The sequence below is a fragment of the Malaclemys terrapin genome, chromosome 3 (genome assembly GCF_027887155.1).
Source record: "Malaclemys terrapin pileata isolate rMalTer1 chromosome 3, rMalTer1.hap1, whole genome shotgun sequence".
Classification (NCBI taxonomy): Eukaryota; Metazoa; Chordata; order Testudines; family Emydidae; genus Malaclemys; species Malaclemys terrapin.
In genome coordinates, this window is record NC_071507.1 from 12,287,148 (window position 1) to 12,312,662 (window position 25,515).

The window sequence follows — 25,515 nt, forward strand, 5'->3', positions numbered from 1 at the left end:
AACAGGGAGGTGCAATGCATATTCTAAACTGCTAGGCACAGAGATTAACCCATCTGGTTGTCCCAATTACGGTCCAAATTCTCCACTGGTGTAATCTGGCACAGCTCCAATGACTTCTGTGGAGCTGCACTCATTTACACCAGAGAATTTGTCCTTATAGACCTGTGCCTGCAGATTTGTCACAATGCAAAACACAGCTCTGAGCATGCAGTGACATTACCTTCAAAATTCATTCAGGCCAGTTTTTTAAAAATAAATTTATTAAGAATTTTTTCCATAAAACATTGATATCATAATCAATGCAACCATTTAATCAGAAGCAGGCATTTCTATTATAAGCAGGCACAACAATACAAAATAAAGAGGTGAGTACACTGTTGGGTGAACTATATGTTATTGGACTACATACTTATCCTGTACTTCTGGAGAAAGGTAAAATGGAGTATCGACTTTCTGTTTCCAAATTTGAACAGAAAAAAAAAAAAAGTTATAAACTACCGTTATTTCTCTTTGGCCTATCTGCAAGACATTGAACAAAAGTTGGTCGTTACAAAAATCTTATGGTGCCGTCATTGTCAACAGGAAGAAGAATACTGAATGGATGTTTGAAACTTAAGAACTCATCTTCAGAACTCAAATGATTTGCTAAAATATCAGAACTGGTGTACAGAGATAACTGTTTATACTTACAAGGCAGATGTGGCCTACATAGTTATATGAATATGTAGCTTTTTAGAATATGTGGGGAAAAAGTATTACAGTAAATTTATGCATAATGCATACATATTAGACAAATTAATATACATACACACATGCTGTAAGTGAACTTTGAGGAAGTCACTTTTTCAGGAAGAGGGTTACTATCAGATTTCTCAACAATAATACACATACTTAGCATACAGTAATATGCTCGTTTATTTCTGTACCTTTTTCTTAAAATATATATTTAAACAAGAAACAAAGAATAGTATTGAATCTTTCCATAAACTTTGTTTTCTTATTTACATTGTAATATTCCATTATACACAAAGTAAAGACTGCATTACGGTACATTATCTTTATATAACTTTTTTGTAATACATACAGCTTGAAGCTATGTAACATCTTAGCTTGGGAAGAGAGATACAACTTATATTATAAGACTATTTAAAAACAATTCTGGCCATAATTCTGCTCTAGATTGTTTCACTGAAACCATTCTTTGTCAAAGAAAAATGCCCCACATAGGGGATGAAGAAGCAGTGTTTAAGTCACCACTGGATCCACTTAAACTTAAAAGAAATGTACAAACCACAATCACTTTTGCATTACTACACAACTACCTCTGAGGCCCATTACTTCCTAATTTAGAACATGAATGACAGTTACTATCACATCTTTAAATTAGTTTTTTCCCATAGTTTTAGGGCATTATTTTTTAAACTGTAAACAATGAAAATTTAAATGCAACATTAATCATACACTATCTTCATCTGCACAACTAGGAAGTGTTCTGATTTGTTTGGGAGAAAAATGAGCATGCACACACCCATTCACACAGAATGAGTATAAATAACAGCAGCACTTATCTCAAGTTATGGTGCACGTGGTTGCAATAAAGAGTATAAAATGAGAGTAAAATTCCCAACATCTGTTAAAACACAAAAGAGCTTATTGTACAAAACGTCATTCACATTCTCTGTATGGAGCTGAGGAGTAAGCTGTTCAGTTTGCTGGGGTCTCCAGCCGACAGACTCCTCCTTCGATTGCCACAGACTGCCCTGCCACAGCTCCAGGAGGAAGTCTCGAAATGTGAGTCTGTGGAAAAATTGTGAGAACTTTAGCAACTGCGGAAAAAAACAGAGAACTGAAAGCAGGTGGAATGGTGGACACAAAGGCATCTTAAAAAGCCCACAATGTTTACATTGTTCAGTATGAACATATATACATGCAAATTACAACACAACCGAAAAAGCTGCAGACAGGGAATGTTTAGTATAAAGAGGACATTAATAGGAGGGGACATAGTAAACTTATGCAAAATAATACGTGCAGAGCAGGTAAATTGGGTGCTGCAGTTTACCCTACCTACTAAGTGAACAAAGTGACATCAGTAAAGTTGACACAAAATTAAAACTGATAAAAAGAAAATACATTTTTGCACAATACATAATTGATATGTGCAGCTCCATGACCGAAGGCATCATTAATGCCAAAAGTTTCGAGGATTAAAAAAAAGGGTTAGAACTTAATATATTTGTAGGACACAAACTCATGCTTCAAAGCTTAAAGCCAACTTTAACTGACGAAAGAGTTAGGATGAAATTTCTCCAATGGGCATTTTTTTGCAAAAATGTTTTGAGAAAAAAAAAGTATGGTCATGACAATATTTCAGCAGGAAAGATCAAAACATCCATACTCCTTTTGTATGAGAGTTTAGTTTGTCAGATTGCTAGATGGATTTAATATATTATTCTCTGTTAATATTCTGGTAATGCTCAATGGCCCTAATGATATAGGAAGACACCATCCGTACCACACAGAGTGGGTTAGTACTAGTTGTGAAACTACACTAAAAGACATCTAAATATATTTTCCATATATTAATTTTCAATGTTAGCAATTGCCAAAGCTATCAAAGTGATATTATACAATTATGAATGGAAGAGGAAGTGGTCCAACTATGAAAAAATGTGAGAAACTATCTTGAGTCATCCAGTCCTCCATTTCCGAAAAATATCTGTTTATTGGTTTTATATTGGCAAACAATGTTATTCATTATATCCAAAGGCATGTCAGAGACCTGTTGTGTGATAAGGAGTGGCACTGCTTCAGTTTATTGTTTGTCTATTGTTTTACGTTCGAGGGAGTCACGTAAAGCCTTATAAAGAACTTACAACTTGACACATACCATTCATCATGTTTAATGGTGTCTAGTTACTCCTTTTCCTATGTGTTTATTGGGGTTATAGAATTCACATTGCTCATAACAATAGCTTGACATAACGGTTATTTCTCCTCTTCAGTCCATATTTGTTGTGCTCTATTTTGTAACTGCAGAAGATTTGTTTTATTACATTCTAATCTCCTACCAAGGAGGACAGATCTGTAAGTACTGAAGAAATTGCTTTATTTTCCAGTGCATACTTTGTTGTAAATGGGCAATGATAAAGACTTTACAGTACCAAACATGTATGTAAGCGTATTCTGCCTTATTGTTAGTGCTGTGTTACTGTTACATGTAACCCATCGTTGTTTCCATATGTAGCATTGTTATACAATATCAGCATATATCTTAGTCCACATGGTGTTGATTCTGCAATATAGTAATGCTAGAATACATGTAGGGCCAGATGGCTAAAGCAGTGCTTGGTGCACTGGGAGCAGTGTCACAGCCAGCTTTCTACAATCTTTCTGCCCACCCCTCAACTCCCAGAGCTGCTGATTTAGGCTCTGCTGTAACTTAAAAAAGCTTCAGGGCTACTCTATGGTGTGTTCTACACTACAGGGTTAGGTCAACTTAAGCTGCCTTGCGTCAACCTAACCATGAAAGTGTCTACACTTGAATTTCGTTCCCACCGTTGTAACTGTCCTGCTCCATCGACTTAACTCCACCTAGGGTGACCAGACAGCAAGTGTGAAAAATCGGGATGGGAGTGGGGGGGTAATAGGAGCCTATATAAGAAAAAGACCCAAAAATCGGGACTGTCCCTATAAAATCGGGACATCTGGTCACCCTAACTCCACCTTCACAAGTGGTGTAGAGTCAAGGTCGATGTAGTCAGGTCGACCCAGTGTCAGCGTAGACACTGTGCTGCTTATGTTGACTGTTACTGGCTTTCAAGAGCCGTCCCACAAGGCCCCACACTGACAGTACAATCGATAAAAGTACTCCTGGTGAGGATGCGCACCGCCAACACAAGGAGCAAAGTGTAGAGATGCACAAATGATGTAATTATTACAGGGGCTGTGTGCCAACGTAAGTTAGGGCAACCTAGGGCATCGCTACACTTGCAAGCTAGAGTGCATTAAAGCAGCCCCAGGCGCCCTAACTCCCGACTCGTCCACACTGGCAAGGCATGTAGAGCACCTGGACTCTGCACCAGGAGTGCTCCTGGTAATCCAACTCCACGAAAAGCATAACGCTTGTTGCACCTCCACTGAAACGCCACAGCGTCAGTGTGAACGAGGTGTTGCATCACTGCGCTTTGATCAGCCTCTGGAAATGTCCCATAACCGTTTCTAACAGCTGGCATGCTTATCTGCTCTGGGTCAAAGCAAGCCATTAGTGTGGAATGTTGCTTGCTGTGAGTGTGTCGGGGGGGGGGGGGGGGGGAGTCTGAACTTACAAGACAGCATGCTGACACACACTCCCCCCCCATACACGTAACACACTCCCTGTCACACTCCACCCCACCCCCCGCATTTGAAAAGCACGTTGCAGCCACTTGAACGCTGGGATAGCTACCACAATACACTGCTCTTTGTGGCATTGCAAGAGCTGCTAATGTGGCCACGCCAGTGCACTTCCAGCTGAGGGTGTAAACACTTGGCAGCATTTTCCCTGCTGTGGTCTCCGAAGACTGGTTTAATTCCCAGTGCTCTACATCTGCAAATGTAGCCATGCCCTTAATTTTGTAGTGTAGACATGGCCTCATCAGTATTGGATGGTAACAGCACTCCCAAGGGCTTAGGGAGGGTGAACAGTTACTGTTGTCCACACTACAAAGATTTTGTCAGTATAGCTATACCAGCAGTGCCCTCTGTGTAGATGCACTGTATTCTGACAGGAACTTTTCTGCCAGCAAAACAACATCGCCTCCCTGAACAATGTTAGCTGCGCCAACAGAAGTACTCTTCTGTGAGCATAACTTTGTCAACACTAGGGGTTTTGCCGACATAGCTATGTCAGCTAAGGGGTGTGGTTTTTTCATACCCCTGACCGACATGGCTATGCTGACAAAACTTTATAGTGTAGCCCTCACATCACACTGCCAGAGAATCACCAGCACACACTGTTCCTGCAACACCCTCATCTATCCCATATGCTAGAAGTTAGGGAGGAGGACAGCAGTTTCCCTGGCTGTTATGCCACTCAGCTTCTTCAGCTGTACTCTTAGGGCAGCTTTAATTTTTTTTTGTGCCAGGACAAGGATCGGGTCTGTAATGCTCATGCAATACGATTATCTGTAGCGTATATTGAAGATGCACAAACCAATACCCTGGAGACATAAAGCTGATCACTTAATTCTGGGAATTATATATTTAACTATTATGAAATAATAAAACAGGTTCAGCTGATTCAATTTCATTGGCAGACGTTCTGGTATATTTTGCATTAGATGAAGGGACTTGGGCAAAAAAAGGTACACCTATTTTGCCGGTAGTCTCATTATAAAATGGTGAGGTACATTTACTTTTAAAAAGTTGTATTTTTTAAGATTATGGGCTGGATTCTGCAAGTCTTCCAAGTACTGAACTCTCAATGCTAGTGCAAGATTCAGCAGAAGACGACTTGCAGGATTGGGCTTTATTTCTTTAAAGAATACTGTTTCAATTGGGGGAGATGTCACTGGCATGACCCATTGGCCTCAAACTTGGGTCACAGGAGCAGCCAAGCTTCAACTCCCCACTTGGGAACCTGCTGACAACCCAGGAACCATGGAGCCCAGCCCCAGCTTGAGGCTCCATCTCTGATGTTCCATTGGTGGTGTCTCAGAGCAGACAACCGGCCCGCTGGCCGTATTTAAGCCAGGAACAGGAAACTGTCCGAAAAACTGAGCTCCACCCTGCTCTGGACCGTGTGTCTCCTACTCCTGTTCCCCCAGCTTGACTTCCTGGTGTCCTGACCTGGCTTGGCTCCTGACCTCTGACTTGTGGTTCTGATCTCTGGTTGGTCTCCTGCCTCTGAATCCCAGCTGACTCTTGACTCCTGGCTGTGGACTCTGACCACTAGGTCTGGTTGCCTACGACCAGGCCCTGACAGTCACTTTATAAAATAGAATGACTTGTAACTGCTCCAGTGCTAGTGGGAGGCTAGACCGTGAAAGCCTTATTTATGTTGTTGTGCACTTACTTGAGCCTATAGTCCCATTAATCTTAAAAGGTCCAAAGATTGCACAATTTAACACATTGTGAGGTGGTATGTTTTGAAAGTCTATGAGTCGAAAAGATAAAACAGTAATAACATGTATCAGTTGAGCAGAATGTTATTTAGAACCTTAACCACAATTCACTGTAAAGACATTCTCTATTCCAGAGGCACAGCCTCTTTTAATCCCCTCCTTGATAAGGCTATCCTGGTGTCTGCTCTTAGGTGGTCTTTTTTTCAGTTAAATGACAGAATCAGATTTAATTAAAAACATTTTTAAGGTTTTCATTTTACTGGTTCAACTTTGATCCTTAGCCCTCCTACGTGATATATGAGCATCTTTCTACTTTTAGAACAATTTTGGTCAAGATCATGATTTACCACTTCAAGAAGAGAGGGTTCCCTTTAAATCTCCTATGGTTCCCCTCAAATGCAACTGATCATTTTTGGAACTATTATTTCAGAGTTAACCTTCCATTTGTTTAAAAAAATTTATAAGAACAACTGGTAGAACCAAATTTGCCAATATCTTTTTCTAAGGTCTATTTAAAACCCCAAATAAAGTTAGAGCCATCATGTAAAATCAATTTTCTTAGTAGTATGCAGTAACAGTCTTTACTCAGTAGAAGCATGCTACTGATCACGCAATATAATACCACAGTCAATGTGGCTCAGTGGCCTAATCTGAATCAGACATCCATTATGAAGTGGAGATGGTCATGGCAGAGTACAGTATTGGAACAAAGAAACAGTACAGTATGAGGCATGGATGCCCACAGATTCTGCCAAATGGCACAGGGCAAATATTTTTTTACCAGAACAGAACCACCAAAATTTCTTAGGCCTGCAGTAGGACATTCATTTATTCATGATAAAGGCTTTGATTTTTGAGACGTGATTTTTCTAATCCAAATAAACTGTGGGCACAATTAATAACATTTGCGCTTACCTGCTTACCCCACAAATCAGGTAAAGTTAGATGCCTCAATACACCCACAAATAACTGCAGGTGAAAATCGGGAGGCTGGGTTGAGTTACATATTGAAAAATCACTAAATATACTTATTATTCTAAAATAACGACAGTGACTAGCTGTTGAATATGAAACCTCAGTGAGAACTTGAACAGATTTTTCAAAACACAAGACGTTTTAACAGATAATCAGTACATTTGTATCTCAAATGTGTTATTTAGACATAGGCATCTACTCTACTTTTTTGAATATGAAAAGGATTTCCAATATATAAAAACCTAAAGTACACTTCCAAAATCTGTGTGTCTCCTTATTGAATTACCACACACACACACAAATGCATATATAATCAAAATCCTTGCATGTGTCTTGATATATAAACTTTTCTCATCATCTCTTTACTTGGCATGCACTCAGTATCAAGTAATAAATGAAGTACTATCCTATTTTATGCATAATGTTTCAGGTCACTTTTACCCAATAGCAAGTAACTATTACGCCAAACCAAAAAAATATTAAGCTGCCTTTTTAAAGAGAAATAAGATCACATTATTTTATTTTTAAAATATCCATAGCTATTTCATGTTGTATGAAAAAATAGCCTTGAAGTGCTATACATTTTATATTCAATTAAACTCCCAAATGACCTTTTAAGATTAGACTCTCATCAACTTTATTCTTAGGCATAACTATTTACACTAAATACATGTCTCCTTTGATTTTAGTAAGATTTTCAGACTCAACCACCTTACTTGTATAGTTTGTTACTGTTTTTTTAATAAATACCCACTACGCGACACATTTTTAATTCTTGCTGGATTTAGGCTTGTATGGAAAAGAAAAGGACAGGAGAGCTTTTAGTTAGATTAGATTGTACCTTTAGCTTTGCAAATAGAGGGAACCTAAATCTGGGGCGGGGGCCCAAAAAAAGCATAGAAAGAGAAAACAAGTTCCACTCCCTTCTTCCAGCCCCATGGAAGCGTCTCTGTTAGTGCACTGTGGATCAGCAGGCAGGGCTGCCAACTTTCTAATCGCAGAAAACTGAACAGACTTGCCCCACTCCTTCCCCATGGCCCCGCCCCTTCTCCAAGGCCCTGCCCCCCGCTCACTCCATCCCCCCTCCCGCCGTTGTTCACTCTTCCTCACCCTCACTCACTCATTTTCACCAGGCTGGGGCAGGGCCTTGGGGGTCAGGAGGGGATGAGGGCTCCAGCTGGGCTGTGGGCTCTGAGGAGGGGCCAGAAATGAGGGGTTCAGGGTGTGGGAGGGGGTTAGAGTTTTGGGGTAGGGCCCAGGATGAGGAGTTTGGAGTGCAGGAGGGCGCTCTGGGCTGGGGCCAAGGGGTTTGGAGTGCGGGAGGGGGCTCAGAGCTGGGGTAGAGGGTTGGGGTGCAGGATAGGGTGAAGGGTACATAATCCGGGCGGCGCTTACCTCAGGTGGCTACTGGGAAGCAACAACATGTCCCTCCAGCTCCTATGCACAGGTGCGGCCAGGGGGTTCTGCCCATTGCCCCCCCGACAGGCACTGCCCCTGCAGCTCCCATTGGTCGCAGTTCCCAGCCAATGGATGCTGTGGAGATGGCGCTCAGGGCAGGGTCAGCATGCGGAGCCCACTGGTTGTGCCTATGCCTAGGAGCCGCAGGGACATGTCGTCGGTTCCCGGGAGTCGCGCAGAGCCAGGTAGAGAGCATGCCAGCCCCACACCAACCAGACTTTTAATGGCCAGGTCCCTTTACGACCGGATGTTCCAGTCAAAAACTGGACACCTGGCAACCCTATCAATAGGAGATGGATCAGGGGCAAGAGGGACAGCCTGTCAACATAGTACATGCCTCACCCTTCCTGCTGGGAATATGCAGAAGAAGATATTAACTCTGTGAGAATCATTTTACTTTGATGTCCCCCTTGAAATGAAATGAGGTTGAGAGGGCCATATAGAAGCATGGCTGCCAAAGGAGAACAGCTGCTATGTGGACCACGAAGACCTCTATTGGTTTAGACTACCAAATCTCATCTATAAAGAAAGAGAAGGAGCAGACAAACATCACTTGAAGTGGGGATTACAGTGAACGAGAAGCTGGATACAAGTCAGCAGTGTGGCCTTGTTACCAAGAAGGCCAACAGCATATTGTGTGGTATTAGTAGGAGCATTACCAGCAGATCGAGGGAAGTGATTATTCCCCACTATTCGGCACTGGTGAGGCGACACCTGGAGTATAGCATCCAGTTTTGGGCCCCCCACTACAGAGGGGATGTGAACAAATTGGAGAGAGTCCAGCGGAGGGCAACGAAAATGATTAGGGGCCTGGGACACATGACTTACAAGGAGAGGCTGAGGGAACTGGGGTTATGTAGTCTGCAGAAGAGAAGAGTGAGGGGGGATTTGATAGCAGCCTTCAATTGCCTGAAGGGGGGTTCCAAAGAGGATGGAGCTTGACTGTTCTCAGTGGTGGCAGATGACAGAACAAGAAGCAATGGTCTCAAGTTGCAGTGTGGGAGGTCTAGGATGGATATTAGGAAACACCATTTCACTAGGAAGGTGGTGAAGCACTGGAATGGGTTACCTCAGGAGGTGGTGGAATCTCCATCCTTCGAGGTTTTTAAGGCCCGGCTTGACAAAGCCTTGGATGGGATGATTTAGTTGGTGTTGGTCCTGCTTTGAGCAGGGGATTGGACTACATGACCTCCTGAGGTCTCTTCTGATCCTAATATTCTATGATTCTATTTTTGTAGGATACTGAGAGCGGAAGCTTGCACTGGTGTTTTTTGTTCTTGATTTTTTTTTAATAACTACCAATACCCTGCCCATGCAAGGTAGCTCTGTTATGATTTGCTTTTGAACTCTGTAGACCCTTCCCACTCCTCTTGAAGCCCAAACCAAAGGGTAGTCTTTCTGGCCTGGAATAATTGTTAATTAAGAACAGTATACGATTTCTTCTTTTGGATCAAATGTATCTTTCAAATCTGAATTACTTGGTTTAGGATTAATTTTTTTCTTAAACTACACATGTTGTGCCAAGAACATTGTTATTTGGTGCCTCATTTGATAAAGTATTCTGACATGACTTGAAAGGTGAACTGTACTAGCTAATATGACAAGCATTTATTAAAGTCTTTAAAATAAAAAGACCAGTTTAAGTGCTCTCCAAAATGATGTCACTTGGCCTTTTTTGTGCATATAAAAGTAATAGTGCTTGTCAATGATGAGCTCATTTTTTTCATTAAAGCCATAAACATAATGTGAAATCAATACGAGTAAGCCAAAAGTAAGACAGAGCTGCGTGAGAAAGACAGAGTCCATCACACACTGCAAACTAGCATATAGTGTAAAGTAGGATAGTGCATAACTACCATGCGACAGCACATTCAGTACTTATGCAAACCTAATGAGTGCCTGACTTATTTTTCAGCTAATTTACCATGTAGGGAAAGTGTGTTTTGGTTAGAATATTTAGTTTACAGAAATATTCTGATATCCAGTACATTTTTGAGAGCTGGAACTGTATCATTAAGAATAAGCAAATCAAGAATAAAATGCACTGAATTTCACTTGCATTCTGCCACCTTACTGATTAGAGAAAAAAAATTGTCACATCAATGTATTGTATACAAATCATAAATGACCTGTGGGAAATGAGATTAGAATTCTAAGTAGACCTTGAGTTAATAAGGAAGTCAAGAGAATCTACAAACAGAATACAATGATTCTAGACTATTTTTACATTTTAAAATGTTAATACGACACATTAAGGACTGATATATATTAAGATAGTTTCTAAAGTAAGTGTTTTAATCCCTCTCCGTTAACTGTAATTCCCATATAATTCATAGTCGCGTTTAGATAGTTTAAAAAGATGAGTAACAATGCACCATTCTAACAAATGATGATGATTTGGGACTCAGAGCATTAGATGATAACTCTCAGATTAGTGATATTTTAAAAATATACCAAAATTTAAGATTTTCACTCTCCTATGTGCTGCAAAAGCAGAGCCAGATAATAGATATAATTCATACTTACATTCCACTATTAATATCTGCTGCAATTTTAAATATTTAATGTTTAATGTAGAGGAAAACAGTGCACATAAAAAACAGGCCCAAATATTTTAGCCTGTTCCTAAAATGCTGAATATATTATCTTGTGTGAAATAGGAACACAATACTGAACAGAAGTGTAAATAAGGGACCAAATTCAATATTAAGACCTTGGCCAAAGCCCACCAAACATTCCAGCTTAATCCAGAATTTCATCATGCGCTGGAATTTCACCCCAGCTACATTTAAACTGGAGCAAGATTTAGCAGGATTAATACAGGACAGACAGCTACGTAATCACAGATGTGTTTTTCAGTCATTTAAAGTTCAATGTCTTAGCTCAACAATGTGGACTGCTTACAAGGTACATCTTACTACAATGTCAAATCCACAGTTTAAGGAAGGGATTGTCAATGGGTGGACTGCAGGCCAATTCTGGACCACCAGATGCTTCCAAACTTTCAGCAAAATCTTTTTATTTAATTATTATTATTATTGTATTCTTTTCTCTAGAGTCTGGATCTTGACTGTACCTTGACCAAGAAATTTGGACCTTGACAAAAAATAATTGATTACCCCGGTCAATGGTGTGATGGTCCAAAGTGGAAATCCTCCTCTTTCCAACTTTAAAAACAAAAGAATTAAATATAAAACCTTCTGCTGTATTCCCAGATCTCAGAACCCAGCATTTTCATGAAGTTCAAATGAAGCTGGAAGTTGAAGCTAGGCAAAAGTTCAGACGGCAAATAAGACATACACTTTTAACTGTTTCAGAGTAGCAGCCGTGTTAGTCTGTATCCGCAAAAAGAATAACAGGAGTACTTGTGGCACCTTAGAGACTAACAAATTTATTATTATTTATTCTGGATTAAGCTGGAATGTTTGGTGGGCTTTGGCCAAGGTCTTTTAACTGTGAGAGTAATTAACCATTGGAGCAATTTATCAAGGGTCTTGGTGGATTCTCCATCAGTGGCAATTTTTAAATCAAGACTGGATTTTTATATTTAAAGATATGCGCTAGTTCAAAAGACATTATTTTAGGGAAGTTCTGTGGCCGGTGTTAAACAGTATGTCAGACTAGATGATCACAGTGATCTTTTCTGGCTTTGGAATCTATTTTCTATTAACAAAATATTTTAAATTTGTATTTCAACTCAGGATGGTCCTTTCCAAGTGAGCTGGAGCGCTGAGTTCTGAGCAGAAAACTGGATGTTCTAGTGTATGCACAAAGTTCTTTTCAAGCAAAAATTATAGAATGACTTCTTCAGTCAAATCCTACATATCTGAGTGCAGATTTAAAGATGAGTGACACATATTTTTCCTATTTCGTGCATGTAAAAGAGCTTCTCTGTAGTCTGAAATGTACGAGTAAATGGCTAAACATAAGATTACACAGTAAATCTTTCCACTAATTTTCAAATTATAATTAAAATGTAGGGTTACCATCCGTCCGGGTTTCCCCGGACATGTCCAGCTTTTTCAGCTTTAAATGGCCATCTGGGGGGGATTTCTAATAAAGTAGAAATGTCCAGGATTTCCCCCTTCCCCTCATGCAGAGTGCGGTGTGGCTGATTGGACGGCTGGGCCTGATTGAAAGCCGCTCGCAGCCACTGGGGCCTCTAGCAGCCAGAGTCCCTCCCCCTCCCCCGCTCCCTCCTCCCCCGCAGAGCAGCGCCACAGTGTTTGGTTGCATGTGGAGCTCGCAGCTCTCCCTCAGCCTGGTGGGGGGGCAGGCAAGGGACAGGGAACAGGGGGGTTAGATTGGTCGGGGGTTCTGGGGGTGGGGCTGTCAGGAGAAGGGGGTGTAGAGAGCGGTTGGGGCAGGCAAGGGACAGGGAATGGGGGAGGTTAGATTGGTCGGGGTTTCTGGGGGGGGCTGTCGGGTGAAGGGGGTGTAGAGAGCGGTTGGGGCAGTCAGGGGACAGGGAGCAGGGAGACTTAGATAGGGGGTGGGGTCCTGGGGGCAGTTGGGGGGGTCTCAGGAGAGGGCAGTCAGGGGACAGGTAGGGAGTAGGGGGATTCTGAGGGGGGGTGGGAAGTGGGAGGGGGCGGGACTGGGGCGGGGCTGGGGCGGCACCCCTGTCCTCTTTTTTGATTGTTGAAATACGGTAACCCTATTAAAATGTATATTTCTTTACTCAGTGAATATTGAGTTTGTGTCTTTCTCTTGGCAAAAAACTTTCATAAACCTTTTTTACCAAAGCAGGCAATGAAGTACAGAAGTTCCCTACCTTAAAACAATACCAATTATTGTAATCTGTACTTGTCATACACATTACTTCAGACATTTTAAGGGCAATAACTGTTAAATTTGGTAACTAGCATTTTAATGGCAGTAGTTAACTATGAACCACATTTTTCCTCTGCTTGTCCCGTTGCCCACTATATTTTTCCAACTGCAAAATGAAGAGTTTTCAGAGAGATTTTTGTTTGTTTGTTTTGCATTGAAGCTACATCACTTCATGTAGATAGTCACAGCGGCCAGCGTTCATTGTAAACTACAGTGGCATACACGATTCCATCTCCTCTACCCATTCACTTTTTCCTATCCCCTGGGCAGCAACTTAAATCCAATAAATTAGAAAATGGAAAGAATGACACACAGTAGTTTAATATTAAAACCAGCCCTAGCATAAGATTTATAAATTCATGTCATAAACTCAGTACAAGGAACAGGTTTTAAACTGGCAGTTGAATTTGGAATACAACAAGAATTGCAATTAGACATTTAAAAATTAGAGTGATTTTAGATCAAGATGGTAGAAAAATCTAAGTCCTATAAAACCAAATTATAGTGCACCAAGGATGTTGAGAACCCAGCACTTGAGGTTCTCAACATTTTACAACTATGTTCCGTTTCTTTCTTATTTTAAATGAAGTTAATAAGTAAATTAGAAACTTTTTATCAATCATGTCTTGATAAAAGACAATGTTAATTTTAAAAATGCGAAATGTGCAAACATGTAACTTCATTTGTTGGCTATTTTAAACATTTGAGGAAAATAACCGACACATGACAATGTGTCTTCTCAAAGAGATTGGCCTGCTAGCTATCTGTTCCGACTGTGAAGCAGATTTCATCCTAATAAAAGAACAGTATCTAACTTAACTAGTTGTAAAAGTGCTCATCAGTAAATGAAGTAAAAATAGTTCAAATCTTTTATACATCCCTCCACTGACAATTTGTGTTTTCTCCCATGCTGCCCCTCACACTTTAGAGGAAAGGCCCATAAAATTCCCCAAAGCCACTTAATTGTCTTCCAAATCCCTCCTTAAAACTCTTCTTTGCTATGATGCTTACTTCCTGGTGTACAGAGACAACGATTTATCATACTGACCAACACTGTCTCATTGTTTCCTTGTACTTCCTTGTCTGTCTATACCATCTGCTGTCTCTACAATACTTAGACTATAAGCTTGTTGGGGGCAATGACTGTCTTTTTGTTCTGTGTTTGTACAGAGCCTAGTAAAACAGGGTCCTGATCCAGGGCTAGGGCTCCTAGGGGCTACAATACTAAAAATAATAAATACAGACCTATTTCAGCTTTCCACCTGCAAGGAAAGTGACTGCAGTGATACAACAGAAGGAATTAAAGCCTAAATCAACAAGGACTACTGGAAATGAATAATGTGAACTAAGGAATTCTTTTCCTGAATACCAGTTTCCATATAGAATATTTTTTACAATAAGCTACCACAATTAACATGTACCATCCCCCACCCCACCCTAAGTCAAACCCACAATTAAATTGCACCACAAGTACTTCCTGCAGGCTCCCACTCAGTTTCTCAACGTCGCATTAAGTCTCTTTTACATGCCTATTTTGATCCTGCTTCAAATGAAGTAAGATGGGAATAAAGCTCCCATTTAGGGCCTCAGCAAAGCTAAAGATCAGAAACAGCAGGAGCAATTGCAGTGTTTAAAGCAGTTGAGTTGGAACACAAAACAACAACTTAGGCAAATAGGTGGTTTCCTCCCCACCAGCCATTTCCTATCCTCCTCAAAAATGTATTTTTAAGACAAGGTAAATAAACCTGAAAGAATTCAAATGGAAAATAAGAGTAGATACAAGGGCAATGAATTACTAATTTTTAATTGAAGCCCTAGTCATAAACCAAATGTAAGAAGGCAGTTCTAGTTTAAACTCCTTTAAGCCCAGAACTGGCAAATGTCCATCTAGAAAGCATTAGCTTCCAAAGCATAACTCAGACCAGGTCTACACAGGTTTTTTTTAACTGACTTAACTATTTCAGTTATGGTTTGTTTTTGTCGGTTTAATATTTAAACTGGTACAATCCCTAATTTTTATGCAGTTATATTGATATAGGGCACCTTTATACCCATATAGCTTATTCCACTAGTTTTATAGGAATAAACTATAACGGCTTCCACACGAGGGTGTTGTACCACTTAACTACAGCATTTCAAACACTTACAGTTAAAACAGTACAAATACTGTTTAGCCAAGCCCTCACAATGGTGTTTATGAGTTGTGACATGTAATTTGAAAGGTAGCAATGGGACTATACATACTATGGAAAATATGACTAAGGAAAAAAACTATTTTCAAAAGGTGTTAGTCTCCAAATAAGAGAACCCATCAACAAATACTTGACCCAAGATACCAGAATATCCTATAAAGCATTATTGTTCCTTTTGTTTCATCACAAATTAAGCTTCATTATATTTTCAACACCACACAAAACAGTTACCCTACAGAAGTGTGGTTCTTCTAGATGCGTTCACCACACAGATTACACTGTTTGTAAGCAAGAGCCCCAAGTACACAAAGTCAGATTCCTTTAGCCAGCAATGGCCACTGGGGCTATGCCTACACCTTAGGTACTCTCGCTTCCCTCTTTCCCCCACACCTGGAGGTATACAGGACAAAGTGGACCCAGGGCAAAGGGTAGAAGAGTAGGATCACTGAATCCATCTGGACAATCCCCTACAGTCACTGGTTCTTCAAGAGATAAGTAACCATTCTCTTCTCACGCGACTGTTGACATGGATTCCCATCTCAGTGACTAACAAGCAGTTGTCAAAATCGTGTCTTGTAAGTGCATGATTTGAGCTCTATGTAGTTGCCCTACAAATTTCAAATACAGGGACATTCCTCAAACAGGCAGCAGAGGCTGCCTCAGCCCTAGTGCAATGCAGGGCTGGCAGCTGGGACCCCAGGCTCGCAGGGCTGGTAGACAGGACCCCGGGCGCACGGGGCCTGCAGCAGAGTTTAACATTAACTGAAACTGATAAGACTGATGCGAATCGGTTAATTGGTTAAACTTTTACATTTTACCCCCCAGTCCAGGCCAATGGGGGCTGCGGGAAGCGGCACGGGCCGAGGGATGTGCTGGCCGCCCTTCCTGCAGCCCCCATTGGCTTGGAGCAGCGAACCGCGGCCAGTGAGAGCCGTGATCAGCCGAACCTGCGGATGCGGCAGGTAAACAAACCGGCCCGGCCCACTGGGGGCTTTCCCTGAACAAGTGTCGGACCGGCTTTGAGAACCACTGTTCTAGAAGTCTGAGACATCAGTTATTCAGCAAATCGAAATTGCCTGGACTCATTTTAAATTGGCATTTCCACGTATTTAGTGCCTATATTTAGGACATTAATGCCTTCTCTGCTGACCCGGAGAAGGAGGGAAAGCAAAAAAAGAGAAAGAGGCTACCCATGGGCAAAAAGAGGGCAAAACAAATCTGCATTCACCTACCACCTAGGCAGCTGCAGGGGAACAATTATTGAAGACTAGAAAAGATATTCTTGAAAAGAATTGGTTCCGATTATAGCAGCTCTCTCTATTTAACAAAAAACAGCCCTGCTTTAAGTAGAATCCACTGCAATTAAAATAATAAAAACAAAGTAGAGAACAGTTTGTAATGGAGATTCTCTGTTTGCTTCCCTGGGTAAATGAATCCATGGAGCCTGAGGTATATATTTTTTCACCTATTGCTGCAGATTGGGACCTAGCCACATAACTATTTTCAATTTGCACCTTCTAGAATTCAGTGGTGGAAGCCAAGTTCCTCTGGTCACTTCTATTACAAACTACTCTGTGGCAGAGTTATTTTAGGTTGTTCATCCGAGTTAGAGTAGATTGTCTGCAGTTTTAGAACATATGCAGTTGCTTGTTGTCACGGAGTATTGGGGAACTCAGGGCCCTGCACCCCCGGCTTCCTGCGATTCACTGCGACTCTCAGCCAGCCAGTAAAGCAGAAGGTTTATTTGGATGACAGGAATACAGTCCAAGACAGGTCTTGCAGGCACAGACAACAGGGACCCCCTCAGTTAGGTCCATCTTGGGGTCCCAGGGCATCCCAGCCCAGCCCCCCTTGGGAGGTCAGAGCCATCTCTGCCTCCCAGCCATCTCTCCAGCCTGCTTCCCCCACTCCGCCTTCAGCGACCCCTCCCACAGCCTTTGTTCAGTTTCCCGGGCTAAGGAGTCACCTGGCCTTCAACCCCTTCCTGGGTTCTCATGTTACACACTCAGGTATGCGCCCTCGGGCAGTCTCCCATCCTCCAATGCAGACTATCCCAGCCACACTCCCGTCAGCATTCACAGACCACAGTGAGAACAGGCCCAGTTCGTCACACTTGTTTAGCATCTTCTAATGGTTGTTTAAAAAGGGAAGGTCAATTTCATAAGGGGAGGTTTGGCTCCCACTGTTGTGAGGACATCATGGCAGGCTGGATAAAGAGGATGTGGACAATGTTTCTAGCTGAGATGTAGTAGATGGTTATGGAGTTCTGACCCACTACACGCAGGATGGTCCTATGGCCTTCCTGGTGATAAAGACCAGTAGGGAGGTCCTGGATGTGCTGCCAAGGGAGGTGGTTAATGCCTCATTCCAACTGGGTGGCATGCTCTTCATGTTCACATTGAACAAATTCTGAGCAATGGACAAACTTGCATGAACTTGAACATTTTGGTTAATAATTGATCAGTCTCCTCTCTTTCTGGAGAAAGGTATTTGAGATGCTTGCTGGGCAGTTCCAGGCACACTTGGACTTGATTGGTTCCTTTTATATCTTTCAGTCATGCTTCAGATTGCTATATGGCACAAACAGCCAGGGTCAATAATTTTCTGCTGGTTACAGACAATCAAGAATTGTCCTTATTGATTAAGTTTGATCTCTTAGCTGCCTTGATACCATGGGCCATCAGGTGTTCAAGAGGCTGTGGTGATAAGTCAGATCTTCCCCTCTCCCCTGGCTTAGTAGGAGTAGTTGGCAAGACAGTCCCACAAATCCCTTCAGCATCCTCTCTAATATGGGTGCCCTTTTCCAGTCTGTAGCACTGAAGTCTGATACATACTGCTTTAGATAGAGAACTCATGAGGGGTAGGAATCCAATTAAAATATTAGCAGGCATGTAGAGGTGTATGACCCTAACTATTGTCAGAGGAATGTCCCATCTGGCTAAGGACAAGCTACTTGGCAGCCTGTATAGGATAGTTACTATAGTGAGTTAGAAGGCAGGCTGGATTGCAGCAGGGTCGATCTCCCCAGTAGATCCAGCCATAAAGTAACAATAGTCCAACTGAATCAGGAAGCATTTACAAGAAGGCCATGTACCAATATGGATGGACTAGACAGGCATATTTCTCCTTCCATTCATAAAGTTCTATATTTAATAGTTTCTCTGAAATAATATTCAGTAATCACTTGTTAAATATCTAAAAATACTATAATTCGTTGAGTTATGCATACCAAATAGTCCAGAGATTACATAGGGTACTTGAGGAAACAGACTAACGAAACTGAACAGTTTGCTAAAACAAAAATATATCTAGACCCCAAGGCTGCCTTCCATTCTGTAAGCTGTAGCTGTATTGTGTTTCAGGACTTTTTATCCAAAGTCCTGCAATTCCCACTTCCCTTTTTAAATAAGAAATTAATAATGCTACACCACCACTGAAGAGTGTGCATCTTTTTTTTTTTCCAAAGTTTTTTGTTTGTTTTTTTCCACTTACTGCAGAAACAAGTTAATGAAAACACACAGGAGATGAGCTACTGTTATAGGCTCGATCAAATGCCTTATTAGAAACATCTAACTTGAGTTACAAAAAATGCTTTTCTAAAAATGAAAGAAGATAATATTCTAACACAAGCAGTAGTGCCCCCAACATGAAGTAACTATTTTGGATCTCATAATGACATATAAAGATTAATCTATTGCTTGACTGAAGTTGGTGATGGCCTCAGGACCAGTGATCATGACTTGATTACATTCAATATGGGCAGAGAACAGTACCAAAATAGTTGGTACTTCAAAAGGGTTTATTTCCCAAATTGAGAAAAATCTTGAGCTAAATTGACTGGAAAGAAAAATTTAGCCTGAAAAATATGAATGAAAATTGGGAGTCCTTTACGAAAAGTTCGTTAGCTGGCCAAAAGTCCACAATCAAAGAGGACAAAAACTTTGGCTAAAAGCCCACCCTAGTTCGGTGGCCAAGTAAAGACAGCAATTAGTATATATAAAATAAATGGAAGACAGGGAAAATAAATAGCACTCCATATAGATCAGAAAAGTGCAGAAAATCGATAAGGGAAGCTAAAGACATCAGGGGAAAAAAAGTCATGGCTGGCAGAACTAAGGATAAAGAAGAATTTTTAAGTATACTTCGAACAAGAGATCCTAGCAGTGGTATGAAGCCATTACTAGATGAAGATGGTAAAATTGTTAATGATGCAAATAAAGGCAAAAGTGTTCAGTAAATAATTCTGTTCTGTATTTGGAAAGAAGGAGGATGATTTATTCATATAACATGAGGATAATTAAGAATTTTCCACTCCATTGGTAACTAAGAAGGACATTAAAATGCATCTACTAGGGATAAACATTTAAAAGTCAGTAGGCCTGGTTAACTTGCACCCAAGATTCCTATAAGAATTGGCTGAGGAGATCTCCAACGTGTTGATAATTTTTTTATAAATCTTGGAATACCGGGGAAATTCCTGAAAATGAAATGTTGTGCCAATATTCAAAAAGGGCAAGTAGCATGACTCAGGGTAACTATAGGTCAGTTTGCCCAACATCAATCTTGGATAAGCAGAAAAAGCTGGGAAAAGCTGATATGGACTTCCATTCATAAAGAACTAAAAGTATAGGAATATAATTAATATAATATAATAGGAATATAATTAATGGAAGTCAATATGGTTTTATTGAAAATAGGTGTTGTCAAACAAATCTGATTTCATTCTTTAATGAAATTACAAGTTTGGTTCATAAAGGTAACTACATAGATGTAATACCCTTAAGGCTTTTGCTACGCATTTGACTTACCACCACACAGCATTCTAATTAAAAAATTAGTAATATACAATATGAAAACACATGTTAAATGGATTAAAAACTGGCTCAGAAATCTCAAGAAGTAGTTATCAATGGGAAATCATCATCTAATGGAGGTGTTTCTTGTTGGGTTCCACTGGGATGGGTACCAGGTCTGACATGATTCAACATTTTTTATCAGAAATCAGAAAATAAATATAAAATCACTGCCAATAACATATGTGGTTAACACGAAGATTGGTGGAGTTATAAACAATGATGAAGACAGGGCAGTGATACCGAATGACTAAGATTGGTTGGTGAGCTGGGCCCATTAAAACAAAATGTATTTGAATACAGCCAAATGGAAATGTATACATCTAGGAAGACAGAATGCAGGCCATACCTAAAGTATGGAGGACTTTTTCCTGAAAGCAGCAACTCTGAGAAGGATTTAGGGGTCATAGTGGACAGACTACTGAACATGAGCTCCCAGTGTGATGCTGTGGCAAAAAGGGCTAATGAGATGCTTGGATGTATCAATAGGGAAGCAGTGAACAGAAGTAGGAAGGTGATTTTACCTCTTTATAGAGCACTTGTGAGACTGAGGTCTGGTCTACACTAGGAAATTAGGTTGGTATAATACGTTGCTCAAGAGTGTGAAACATCCACACCCCTAAGCAACACAGTTAAACTGACCTAACCCCCGGTGTAGACACTGTTAGGTCAGTGACTCTCAGAGAGATGGAGTACCTATGCCAATAGGAGAGGCCCTGCCATCAGCATAGGTAGTATCTTGACTGAAGTGCTATACCTGCGCTGCAGCAACATTTTAACATTTGGTAGACATGCCATCACACTAGAATACTGTAAACAATTCTGGTGTTCACATTTTCAAAAGGATGTTGACAAATTGGAGGGGTACATAGAACAGTCACACAAGTGATTTGAGGCCGTACATTGAGAGACTTAGAACTCAAAGTGTTTAGTTTACCAAAATATTGAGAGGTGACTTGATAACAATGTATAAGTATCTTCACCGGGAGCAAATAGTGAGCTCTAAAGGACTCTTCAATCAAGTGGTGAAAGGCATAACAAGAACCACTGGCTGGAATCTGAAGCTTGACAAATTCAAATTAGAAATTAGGCACAAATTTTTAACAGCGTGGGAGATTAATTATTGGAAAAAATAACCAAAGGAAGAGGGGATTCTCCATCTCTTCAAATCAAGACTGGATGCGTTGCTGAAAGGTACGCATTAACCAAACAAATGTTTTTGGGCTCAATACAGGGTAGCTATGTGACATTTAAATGTCTATGACGCACAGGAAGTCAGACTAAGTGATCTAAGACTAGAAGAGACCCTTAAGCTATTAATATTTTATATGTGTGTGTGTGTGTGTGTGTGTGTGTGTGTGTGTGTGTGTGTGTGTGTGTATATATATATACACACACACACAAACAATTATGATTTTAATATTAGTGTGTTCCTTTTACAACTCTTAATATCTTATCATTTTACAAAATTTTGCTACCAGTTGCTGTATTGATGTGCACTGCCTGTGAATTCCTCAATCATTATCAGCCAGCCTTTGGCTGGCCATGATGTGAACCACTTGACTTCAGAATAGACGTTAGCCCAGGACTAGTGAAGGCTGCAAAAAACTTAGATAAACAGGGAAGCAAGTCAATTTTATACTACCCGCTTGACCAGCTTGTTTCTGGAGTTTTATACATGGATATTCTGTACTTTTATGTCACGAATACAATGTTAAATTTGCCAAATATTTACTTTTTTAAAGAAAAAAAATTATTTGCAATACACCGTGTTCTATTTCAAGCCTGGCTTTCCTTCTATGACTTAGCCTTACTTGCAATACAACAAAATTCCAGCCTTTATGACAGAAGATTATTTTTTGATCAATAGAAGTCGGCAGCCCAGGCATTTGTGTTTTTTCTCTGGAAAGCATTTGCAGCCACAGGCTCAAAGGAGGAAGAAAGGGAGAGGGATTAACTTTCTTCAATGAAGGTCAAAAACATAATTTAAAAGTGAACCAAGAGAAGCAGCTGTGTCTGTCAGCCCAATCAAGATTACCAGCTGGAGAATTTACCAGCAATATGAAAACAATGTACACCAGATGTCAAACGATGCAACTACGAGTAGGAAAACATTTCTGGGTATGGCACTGTATTGCTAGTGCTTATTACTAACCAGATTTCATATGACATACTAAAGACTTCAGCAGGCTACCACCAGCTAGGAACAAACATTTCCTCACAACCAGCTCTAGGAGCCATATTGTGTAAACAAAATCAGCTTTTATTTCTAATATAATTTAACATTTCACTTCTTTTAATGACTATATTTCAGGATCAAAAATATAAAGAATGAAGCAGGTTTATGCATTCACGTTTGCTGCATGCTGGGACATCTGCAGCTGGGCTTGTTCTAGCTTCACTAAATTGAGTTTGAGAAACTAGATTCTTTTAAAATAAAAATCTAAAATAAACAAGAACTCAGTGACACCGCATTTCAGTTGATTATCCAAGGAAATAAGCTGTACACGTGCCATAGAAAAGTGTGCACCATTGGCCGCTGTGTCAGCACCTCTGTAACCAGCTGCTTTTCCTCCTTCTCCCTCAGGTTATTGTCTACATTGTGAGCGAAGGGGTATGATACCCTTGCTCATGTACACTTACTCATGGTAGCGCTCATCGGTTCAGGTGGGCTTGTAATTGGCACAGCTCAGCTGTGCCTTCACTGCTGTGACTACACTGCTAATTATACTTGCACTAGCTCAATGTGAGCTAGCAGGAGTATGTGTACATGGCAGGGGAATCTCACCCCTGGGTCGTAGTGTAGACTTAGCCTCTGTTGGTATCCTTGTCTTTGTTTCTCTCTACATACAGTACTTATTCCTCAGAGGAGCTCTTCTACTCCCATGGTTTCAGATATCACATTTGTGATAATTACTTGTAAATCTACCTCAGACAGAAATACAGGACTGCACAGAAGGGAGAAATTGTCCTCCTTGACATCCCACTAATTAAACACAGCAAAAAGCAAACCTCTTTTTGAACCCTCTCCTCCCCGCCCTTTAACACTGCTGAACTACACCCCTGATCACTCAGACTCACAGTTACTGGGGTCATCTCTCTAACTTTCTCCCAAAGCATCCAGGCTCTCATCAAATCATCTCACCCCTTTAGCTATAAAACTGATCCGCCCTCTCTCACCAAGTTCCTTCTCTAGTTATGTTTCCACATCAATTTGTACTCATTCTCATGTTCAAATTCTACGCAGCTCTGTTCCTGCCTGCATCTCACCTTCTTCTGCTTTCCTTTTCACACTGTATGCTCTGCCCACACTTCTCTCCAGAATGTCCCATTTGCCTCTCACTCACTCCAATCTTCTCCCCAGCACCGCTCCATGCCTGAAAACAGCTCGCCTTGTCCTCATCCATGGCACATCGCTCCTAGATGGCATATCCTTCTCTTTTGTTTCACTTTCCATCACTACACTCAACTATCATAGAATCATAGAATATCAGGATTGGAAGGGACTTCAGGAGATCATCTAGTCCAACCCCCTGCTCAAAGCAGGACCAATCCCCAGACAGATTTTTACCCCAGTTCCCTAAATGGCCCCCTCAAGGATTGAACTCACAACCCTGGGTTTAGCAGGCTAATGCTCAAACCACTGAGCTATCCCTCCCCTGTGCTGATCTGAATTCTTTATGATAAAGGATCCTATGAATAAGCTTAGCTTTTTTGTGTTATACCCTCTTCTCTCATTTCCAACCCATCACGGGGTATTTCAGTTTCTATATCAATTATCTGCCTAAGGACTTGTCATCACACAAAAACTAACATCTAACTACACCAGTATAGTTAAAATAGTACAATCCACCTAGGATTAATAGCTATTTCTGTAAGTGAACGGCAACAAGCTATACTGATATAAGGCACCTCTATAAACTGCACCCACACTAGCAGTTGTTTCAGTATAGCTACCTGTTTCCTTAAAAATATCACACCCCAATCAAAACAACTAAATCTGTATAAAACTGCTGTAGACGTTGCCTTTACATAACCACTTCTGAGAAAGGTGTTATTTTCCCTATGCATCTGTGAGGCACCATGCACGCCTATGGAAGCTATGAATAATGATCACCTTAAATGGTGAAAAGAGGAAATTCAATGCACTTGATGACTAGATACTCAACACTATGTACTAGAGTACAGTCTAAAGTCTCATTCTGATTAGAATGCTTAAAAATAAACCAAAACAGCATCCATTTACTTCACTTATCTAAAAGCAGAAGAGTTCCTATTCTGCTTTACTTTTCCTTTCCACATGTAGCAGTACATTTCTTTTGATTCATGTTTTCAATCTATATTGCTAGGATCAAGATTGGAAAAACAGTTTAATTAAATGATAAGAGATTTATCATAATCTAAATAAGCAAGGCTTTAAAAATACAAGAATGTGAAGGGCATGCCCTTGTAAAAGTCAGAGTTGTTAGTAACCTCCTATGAAGGGAAGTAGGAAGGGTCTAAACATTATTTACACAAATCTAAAGTATCAAATGAACACAGGGCACATCACCAATGAAAAGCACTATCAAAATGAGCCAGGGTGGCAAACTACCAGTGAGGTAGCTGATTTGAACACTCAAGTCCAAGCAGAATGCTAAAATACACACTGATTTCATACAAATTGGTAGCTTTCTTTTTCATTAATTCATTATTACATCTTTTACTTGCAGACCTTTATAGAAGTCTGATCTTAAGGATGTTTTGTGTTAACAGTATTGGTCACTAGCCTGGCCAAGGAGCAGAAAGTGCCCCATCAGTGGCAAGGTTGCAGCTAATCGAGTAAACGGAATCTTATTTTACGTCACTTTTAAAATAATATTTCAACAGTTTGAGTTAATTTACGTGAATTCAAAATAAAATTGAAGTCATTGTAGAAGCTTTTAGGTCACAACCTATTCCTTAGGGCTTACCTTGGCTTTGCCATCCTGTGCTGACATATATCCTACACACATGCTCTCTGTTGTATGACTCCACAAGAACTCCACTATAAGGAAAAATGTAACAAGTCACAAACAAATACATTCATTTTAAGTGTAGAAAAACTTCACTTTTAACAAA

The 25,515-nt window shown here is 40.5% G+C and overlaps 1 protein-coding gene across 1 annotated transcript in view; it reads right to left on the reverse strand.

The window, feature by feature from the left end:
• Positions 1-238: 238 nt before the first annotated feature.
• TASP1 (taspase 1) overlaps positions 239-25,515 on the reverse strand; it is a 157,581-nt gene continuing 132,304 nt past the window's right edge. Inside the window, exons 13-14 of the mRNA XM_054023754.1 lie at positions 25,368-25,441; positions 239-1,797 (exon numbers count right to left, since the gene is read on the reverse strand). Of these exons, the coding sequence (XP_053879729.1) occupies positions 1,705-1,797; positions 25,368-25,441 (167 nt within the window). The 3' untranslated portion in view covers positions 239-1,704. The remainder of the gene's footprint in view (positions 1,798-25,367; positions 25,442-25,515) is intronic.